Source organism: Plecotus auritus, assembly GCF_963455305.1.
Source record: "Plecotus auritus genome assembly, chromosome: 4".
Taxonomy (NCBI): Eukaryota; Metazoa; Chordata; class Mammalia; order Chiroptera; family Vespertilionidae; genus Plecotus; species Plecotus auritus.
Window position 1 is genome coordinate 170,754,483 of NC_137775.1, and position 9,758 is coordinate 170,764,240.

At 40.2% G+C, this 9,758-nt stretch overlaps 1 protein-coding gene across 2 annotated transcripts in view; it reads right to left on the minus strand.

Annotated features, from left to right (window-relative positions):
* The window catches only part of THSD7A (thrombospondin type 1 domain containing 7A), a 313,292-nt gene extending 305,068 nt beyond the window's left edge, over nucleotides 1-8,224 (minus strand). For both annotated transcript variants that reach the window (XM_080663644.1, XM_080663643.1), the window contains exon 1: nucleotides 7,548-8,224. In XM_080663644.1, coding sequence (XP_080519770.1) covers nucleotides 7,548-7,728 — 181 coding nt within the window. In that variant the 5' untranslated portion in view covers nucleotides 7,729-8,224. The remainder of the gene's footprint in view (nucleotides 1-7,547) is intronic.
* Between the last annotated feature and the right edge of the window lie 1,534 nt (nucleotides 8,225-9,758).

A 9,758-nucleotide genomic window follows, 5' to 3' on the forward strand; every position in this document is an offset into this window, starting at 1 on the left:
TGGAGATTAAATGCAACTTCCTTTTATCATTCATCATTTTAATGCATTCTAAAATTATCAAGAGTAAAACTCTGCTGAAAAAAAGTTAGAAAAAATCTCTACCTTAAGACTCATTAGCACCTCTCCCTCACACTATGTGATGTCCTTGTGATAGGAAAGCTATATTTTCCCCAATGCTTCTTCCTCAATGCTTCTTCATTAAGGACCACTCTAAAGTGCCTTTATATTAATTCCAAGGGAGCCTGTTCCAGGTATCTGCTAGACTGCAAGGCCTCCACCCACGCCTTCCCACAGAGATCCCGCTGCACAGTGTCACCATTCCAACCTATGTCACCATGAAGGCTTCAGGGCCTCCTAAAAGATTCCAAAGCACATCACGCTTCCCCAGCACCCTAATCAGAATGTCAGCATCTCACCCCACCAATGTCAAGCCAGTTTCTATAGAGCAACAATCCCTAGAAAAAGTCAGGGTGTGTGCTGCTCTACAGAACTCCTAATATCAGTCCTGGCTAGGGCTTCCATCATTTTCCAAACCAGAGAGCTACCTGCAGTGTACATAAGGAGTGACCTGAGTTACCACAGTCCATTGAGATATTACAGCTTCAGAAAACCACCTGAATATTTGACTTTCTGATCCAAATAATTAATGAATTTTGAGCACTAACTGTGTTATGTATGCTAAGAAAGAAGGGTAGGAAAACAAGACATAAACTGTAATATTTAAAACATGTATTTTTTATTAACTTCAGAGAGGAAGGAAGAGGGAGAGAGAGATAGAAACATCAATGCTGCGAGAGAATCATTGATCTGCTGCCTCCTGCTCGCCCCCAACTGGGGATGGAGCCTGAAACCCCCAGCATATGCCCTGACAGGAATCAAACAGCAAACTCCTGGTTCATAGGTCTATGCTCAACCACTGAGCCAGCTGGCCAGGCAGTATTTTTAAGTTTATTTAAATAATCACCTAACAAATCAAAATAATGCATAAACTACAAACAATTCTACTGTAAAATAATTTAACTTGGAAGGCATATGTGACTATGTCAATTACAAGAATGTGAAATGTCAGATTCTAGAGAAATCCCCTGAGACACAACACAAAACCAAGTATAAAAAAACTCTAATAAAATAATTCAGCCTGAATTTTCTGCTTAAAATACTTTTATGGTCTTTAGTCCATGCTGTATACATATGTGCCAAAGGAAACAAAAAATACAAGCCTATAATAACTTCTTTCCAGACTTTTGTTTTCCATGGTGTACTTCAGTTGGAGAACACAGATAAATGAGTTGGATCTGTATAATTCCTACAAGTGTCATTTTTAGGGGATAAAAAGATAAAGAATGTGAAGAGAACTAACATTTTGAATGTTTATTACATTTAAGGCATTGTACTAGATACTTACTAGTTATTACCTATTAAATCACCACAAATGCCCTCTCACTTCAGAGCTTCTGCACCATTCCAACGTAAGGAAACTAAGTCAGAGAGTTTTAGTAACCTGACCATCAGGAAGAAGCAAGTTTTAAACAGAGGCTTGTCTGATCCTGAAGCCCATGTTCATTCCATCCCACCATACTGTCTCCCTTATAATGTGCTGGAGTACCTAGCACTCTAACTGTACCAATTTGTCATTTCTAGTGCATTTACAAAAATTGATGCTTTAGAGAAAGCTAATGCACATTACTGGACCTGCTCCAGGTCATAAAATTAAGTAGCCATTGCATTCTTTAACAGAATAACAGCAAAAATAAACTACCATTTACTAGAGTTCTAGTATGTTTCAAGCACTCTACTAGGACATTACATGTTACCATATTTAATCCTCATAAAACCTCTAGGGAATACATATTACATATTATTTACCCATAATGGAGATAGAAAGAAAAGAGTCCGGGAGGTGAAATAATTTTATAGGTAACAAGGGTATATTTCTATCCATGTTGCTCTAGATTAATTGACATTGATGTCCACAATCTTTCCACTCTGCTCCATCCCTATCCTCATTTAATGAGCAAATTGTGTCATATTCCAAATTAAGGCAAACTGAAAGCACACTTGAAGTGCAAAACATTTTCATTAAGATAATGCCACCCTCATGTTACTACGGCCTGAATGGCATCCCTTTCTCCGTTGTTATTTAATGATTAGTAAGATTAAGACTGATATTTTTCCATAAACACTGCAGAACATTTTATATTAGTACAAGTATATGAAAGAAAAAAAAAGGATTACACTTACTTTACATTATACAAAAGCATGGAATTATTTTATGCACAATCAAGTAGGTAAAAGACAGTGATTGTCATTAATAGTACTATCTTGTATTGGCTGAACCTACTCCAGAAGCATTTAATGTGAGAAGTAATTTCCGTGAGAGAAACTCACACCTTTAAATACCCTCGTCACCTGAATTCTGAGCAACAGCTAGCATGTACCTATTTATTGAATTTCAATGTCATTTCATTATTGTAACAGTTAATTCAATCACTTCAAGACCTTTTGGAAAATACATCTCTATGACAAAAATTGATAGAGGTTGAATGTATTCTCTATTTTCTGCCTGACTCTTGTTTAGTCAATCACATTTTGTTCCATGCACTGATACTCTTGATTTGGAATTGCAGGTGAATAGAATTAGCCATAATTATTATTGAAACAATTCCATATTCTAGAATATTAAAAATGAAATAAGTTGCTTATCGGAAAAACTAATTATTCACCTCCCATATAATATAAGTACTTTACCTCAGTGTTTAATGTTTTCAATTATTCTCATAAAGACAATTTGAAAGTTACCTTATAAATGACTGTGACAAAAGAACTGTGGTACATGTACACAATGGAATACTACACTGCCGTAAAAAGGAAGAAAATTTTACCCTTTGCAATAGATGGATGAACCTAGAGAACATGATACTAAGTGGAATAAGCCAGTCATAGAAAGACAAGTACCATATGATTTCACTCATATGTAGAATTTAATGAATAAAATAAACTACCAAGCAAAACAGAGACAGACTCATAGAGAGCAGGCTAACAGCGCAGGATTTGGGGTGGGGGGAGAAGGGTGGAGGGATTAAGCAAAAAAGATAAAAAAGAGAGAACTCACCGACATAGATAACAATGTGGTGATTGGGAGAGTGGGGGCGGGGAACAGGTGAAAGTGGAAGAGGGCATAGATGGAATAAATGGCGATGGAAAAAACAAAATACTGTTGAAACATTTAACTTTTTATTTTAATAAATATTTTAATAGCTTATATTCTTGGGTTTTCTCTGTTAAAACAAAAACAGTGTAGCAGAGAGAATTAAATACCACTTCATTATTTGACTTTATTAATATACCTTTTCCACTATCTTTATTCAATCAAGTTTATATCTCTGCCACTCTACTTAAAATGTCCTTTCCCAAAACACTGCTAATTATCTTACCAATTCCTGATTCCTTGATATTTTCTGAAATATTTCTTAACCCCTCTCCAGCCTTTCAGAATTTTGTCATACCGATTGCCACCATCCCCTTCATAAAACTTCTTCTTCCATTTAGTGCCCATTGCCATTTTCCTTGGACCTGTTCCCACCACAGGTTCTTGGGCTCTTTCACTAGTATTTCTCCAATAGCAGCCTCCTAAATCCCAACATTCTCTATGAAACATCCTGGCCCCTCTTTTCAATACTTTTTTTTCTTCTTTTAATGATCCCTACAACAACCACACTTTAAAATATCATATATTTAGCCCTAGCCAGTTTTGCTTAGTGGATAGAACATCGGCCTGTGGACTGAAGGGTCCCAGGTTTGATTCCGGTCAAGGGCACATGCCCGGGTTGCGGGCTTGATCCCCAGTGTGGGGTATGCAGGAGGCAGCCCATCAATGATTCTCTCTCATCATTGATGTTTCTATCTCTGTCGCCCTCTCCCTTCCTCTCTGAAATCAATAAAAATATATTTTTAAAAATAAAATATCATATATTTATAGAGCTACAAGCCTCCACATCAGCCTTACTCTTTCTCTTAAACTACCCATCCTTTCATTAAGTTTCCCAATAGATCTATTCATCTGAATAAATTATTGCTACCTCAAGTTTAGTATATCTGGAATTAAATTGATATTCTTTTTCTCCAACCCCAAGAAACTTACTTTTACTTCTTTCATATTCTCTGTCTCAAGTAACTGGGTGCAGACATGGTGGAGATCTTGATAGCATTAGTGTCTCCTTGGCAGACACTGTGACCCCTGTACTCTACACCTCAGCTAGTTCTACAATGTGACCTCCCAGTCCTCCCCTATTCACCCTTCACTATATCTTCTATGATCTTAGTTTTGCTCCCCTTTGCCTCTCAAGTCACTCTTTTACTGACCCTCTTTAGCCTCTTAATCTCTCTCTCTCTCTCTCTCTCTCTCTCTCTCTCTCTCTCTCTCCATTCTGGGCAAAGAATAAGTCAATACTTTGCTCAAGATTCCAATGGTTTCCACCTGCTTATAGGTTAAGCTCTAATATATTTTCCATGAAAGTTTTCTTACAATCTTCCCCCAACTGACCTCATTGGCATTAAATCCATTCATTCCCACCAAACATCCTGGACTTGAGCTATAGTACTTCCAAGACCTAAGAATGTTGTCATGACTGTTGTTTTTATTTTCTCTTTCCTCTGCTTGGAATGGGCTTCTACTCCTCCTTGAGTAAAAAATCTAGCTCATCCTTCAAAATCCAGATCAACATTAGCTTTTCTTTGAAAGCCTCCACAACCCCCTTTATCAGCTACACAACCTCTCTGCTCTCATAGTGTTTCATTATAAGTATAGTATGCCATGTTGTAATTGTTGTATATGTACAGTATTATTCAATTGTGAGTTTCTTGACGGTAGGGATGACAATAGCCTAGACAGCCTCTACTACTGCAGTGACTTCATAAAAGTCACACAGTGAGTCATCAATAATTCTTTATTGTGGATTGACAATAAAACTTTCATTTAATATACAATTTAATTAAATTTTCATATAATATATATTATATAGTATATGTGTCATAAACTTCACATACTATGCTCATATATATATATACTATATCTATGAATGTCAATACACTGTGTGTGTATATATGAATATATGCGTGTTTATGGTGTATGTACATGTACACCCATTTGAAGCACTTTCAGGCTGACAAGGCCCTTGGATATCATCTTTTCTAATTAATGAATATTACAAAATAGGAAACCAAGAACCAAATGACTTTGGCATTAAATGACTTTGCCAATGTTCTATAGCTTGTTTGTGGTAAACACAGTGTTAGAGTTCCTGTCCCAGTTTCTCATCCTATGTACTTTTCACTATATCACTTCAAAGATCTCACCATGAATGTGACCCCCCCTATAATCTGCTATACCAAGACCAACCTTTCCCCAATGGAATAGATATCCTGGACTGTCTCACCTCATTTTCTCGCCCAATTCCCTTTCTGGGTCTTCATTTTCATCAAATGAGAAACTCTCATGATTATGTCATCTCAGTATTTTCATTTACAATGCATCCCCCCGCCCCCTTTAAATATTCCCTAGTTCCTCCGATAACTACTCCCAATTCCTTTATAGATATGGTCATGTCTCCTTTCCCTCTCAAAAACAAGAAAGAGGTCATTATTTTGCTCTCCAGTTTAATTCAGCATTTTTTTTTTACCAAACCAAGGATCACCATTAAAAGGATGTCATTATCATCCTCTCCATAATAGCTTATTTATGTCTGAACATGAACATAACTTTGGAGTTTACAGATTACTTCTCATAACTCACTCATTTGCTCTTCATAACACTATGAATAGTCAGAGAAGGTATCATCATATTTATATGCAGCTGAAAACACTAAGGGTCAAAAGTAAACTGCCAACGTTCCTCCAGCTTGCAAGAGCTGAAACTGGTGCTGGAACCAAGGTCTCCATATCCTTGCTCCTGACAGCTTTCCACTATTTTAAACTGTTTATTGGCTTGAGTTCCCACCATGACATTTATGTTGACGTATATTGGCACCTCAGTTCCTGCACATGAATGTTGCCGACTCTTCTTCTATCTGAAGAACTACTTGGCTCTTGTTATTTTAATAGCACACATTTCAACCAGCCAAGTACTATTTTGCCCAAGCTCTTACCGAGCATCCAAATGATACCATTTAATGGAAATTATAGTTTGGTTATTGTTTGTTGTTATGACTGAGCTTTTGAAGAGTAAAACCATGGCTTTAGCTAAATTAGAGATCTTCAACTATTTGTTTTAAATTGAAATTAATTAATCTGATTTTATCTACATCCACTCATCAACTGATCTGTAAACTGCAAGCGTTAAGGAGAATGGCTAACACTAATCCAAATGGCTTTTCTAAAATCGTGTGTGTGTGTGTGTGTGTGTGTGTGTGTGTGTGTGTGTTTCATGCAAGATTGTAAGGCAAATTATGTACATTAGCGTTAAATCCATTTCTGTCCGATCTCACTAAGTTGTTGGATAGATGCAACTTCTTTAAGAATTCGGTATAATTGTAGGACAGACTGATCGGTGTAGCAGAGGGCTGCAGACCACTGAACTAACTTGTGTGCAATCCAGGAGGAAAACACTCTCCCTCCTCTCTCCTGCATCCTTCTCTTAATATGTAGGCATTGCCCAACATTGACTCCTAGCCTTAAGCAATAAGCACAATGTTTCTCACTTCACTCTGATAAGCATCACAAGTTTCAAGTCTGCTAAAGAATTCTCAGTGTCCTTTGGAGGAGGAAGGAGCAGCTGGAGAGGGGGTAGTCTTCCCTCACGCCATTGTTTTCCTGCCTGTCACTGCCCTACCAGGACCTCTAGTCAGCACTTTGCCAGGAGGTTCAGAGGGACAATTCATTCGTTGCTGCTTTTGTCGGTTGAAAACAAGGCAAAAGAATCCTCCAGACAGAAAAAAAGTTTAAGCCTTAAACATCCTAACAATGTGCACTTTAAAAATCCCGCAATTCACTGGTTAAGAACTGAGCTGTACCTGGTCTCTGTGAGCTCACTGGAGCCACGCCTGCGGGTCAACTGTCAGAACTGCCCTTGTTTGGCTTCTTTCCACGTGTCCCACAAATCACAAAGCTAGACTTAGCGAATTCGATTCTATAAGCGTCTGCATCATGGCACTGAGCAAATAGTTTGCCTCAAGACAGAACAGAGACTGGGGCTAAACTGTTTGCTGGCTCTGTGCTAGAAACAGATTTAAGAAATTCATAGCAGAATGAGAATCCAGAGGTTAAAAATACTGCACTTCATCTCGAAAGTGCAGCGCTGGTTGTCCTTACTAACTGCAGAGCTGCGAGAGAGAGCATTCCAGTGGCTCACTAATGCCCCTTAGTTGATAGGTTTCTCTTTCCAAACAGCATCGGACATGACCTAATTTACTTCCTACGCATCATACTTTTATCTTAGGAGCCCAGCACAGCCGGACCATCGACAAGCACAGGGGTCCCTCCTGAAGCCCGGCAGTTTCGTAATGTGGACCCAGGTGTGAAGATGGGGAGAAGGGGAACTCCGTCCCACTTACCAGTCTTCCACAGATAGAGGGTGGGTGCGTCCGCCTCGCCCGGCGCCGCAGCCCCGCAGGCGCCCAGGCACAGCAGCAGCAGCAGCGGCAGCCGCGGCGGCGGGAGCAGCTGCCGGACGCCCTGGCCCCGGCCCGCGGCTCCGGGGCTCCAGGACGCAGAGCGCCTTGTTCGCAGCCCCATGCCGCTCGCAGCCACTCCAGGGTCCGGATCCCCAACACGGACGGCAGGGAATTTTTCTGCGCCCTCGGAGTGTCTGCCCAAGGAGTACAGAAAGCAGAGCTCTGCCCTGCTATTGTTCGTCTCCGATGAAAAGGAGGGAAAGCTCTTTTAACACCAGGGAACAATAGCGTCCGCGGTGGCCGGGGCTGCCGCCGCCACCGCCGCTGGCGGGGATGCTGCTGCTGTGGCTGCCATTCCGCGCACAGTGGCAAGTCCTAGTGGTGAGGGAGCGGGCAGCAGCCGTCTGCAGGGGGCCCCAGCTGACGGAGCAGGTCCTCCAGGTCTGGGAGCTGCGCAGCGCCTGCCGCCAGCTGGAGGGGGGGGGGGGGAGAGCGTGAGCCCCGGGAAGGAGAGGGGGCTGGAGGCGGGGGTGGGGGGCGAGAGCAAGAGGGCGAGAAAGGAAGCGAGCGGAACAGAGACGGGGCGACCAGATGCAACATACCCGCCCAAAGAACTCCCGTGCACACGGAGTGATGAAATATGTTTGGAAGGCTACACCAATAAAAAGAATCATCATCCGGCAGGCTCCATCGTGACAAATAGCAGGCATTGAAATTCCTCGTCACCCAACGAGTCAAACGCTAGATCGAGTGGTATGTTCTTCTTAGGGTATATTTACACAAAGCATCCGTGTTTGCCATTTATGTTAACCAGTATCTTCTGAACCACTTTTTGAGGGAGCAGTACTTAGGATCAGATGTGAAAAACAAAACAAAACAGGAAAACATCAGAGGGTGTTTACTGGCTGTTGCTTAACCACTTTTTTAAATTTTTTTTAACAATCTGTTCTCAATAAAAATATGAGTAATACTGATCACCTCTGACAAATCCAAGTACATTGTGTTTTAATATTTTTTTAAATAGAATTAGTATGCAGTAAGTATTCACAATGCTATCTAGTTATACAGTTTTACAAAAAGTAATCAAAAATAGTATTTCAGATATGGAGTAAATAAAAGTGCTAGTCCTTTATCTACTTCTTTTTGTCCAAAATAGGCTGCCTTTACACTTGTGAGTAAAATTAAAGGGAAAACTAAGTTTCTTTTTTTGGATAGCTCCAAATCAGTAAATTCTTTACTTAAAAATCCCTGGCACTAATTTGTCTGAACTCTTAGTGTAGAAAAATATAATCTAAAATACCTCAGGGGTTTGGGTCTTTTGTTCTTTGTGTTTTCACTTTCTTAAACTAGTAGTAACAGAGGAATGTGTGTGAAGTCTGATAATGCTTGGCCCTTTCTCTTTCTTTCCCCCCCCCCCCCAATTATGACCTTTTATTAACTCATTTCCTAGTAAAGCTAAAATAATAGCAAGGCATTCAGCCCATTAAAAACTCTGCAAACAGAAAGCTATTCACATCGGGTCATCATCAATGTTTGGCCAAATAAAATAAAATTTTAAAAGCAGGAAAACTACTTTTATGAATGTACTCCATCAGCAGAACCAACCCCAGAGTTTACATTGTGGAAGCTACTGTTTCTGAAAAAGGAAACCTTCCATAAAGCTCTCTTGGGACGCCTGTCATTTTGCAGATCATTCCAGACACAGCCCTTCTGCGTGCATTAGATTAAGAGCAGGTTTGATCAAATAATCTCCAGATCCTGCCTGTTTAAGTATTCTGACATCAGAGGAAATTAGCAACGTTGAAGGTTGCAAATACCTTCTTTGTTTATTTTCCACTCTGTTAGGCCTCTAAGAGGGAATTAAAAGCTCAGAGAGCCCTAGCTATGTGAGTCTGTGATTAGGAGAGATAAGCTAGTGTGGATTACTATTTCTTCACTGGTGAAAAACAGGCAACAATCAAAAGATTATGGGTTGATCTTAACTAAGGTATGGCTCCCTGCAGGAGTACACCAAATTAGAAACAGTTACTACACCAAAGAAAATAGGACCTGCTTGGCTCTGCCCGCTTTGGGAAAACGGCAGTGCCACTAATGGCAGTGTTTTCCTATCCTGTTTGTTTTTATTTCTCCGCTAGCAAGGGCCCTAAACCC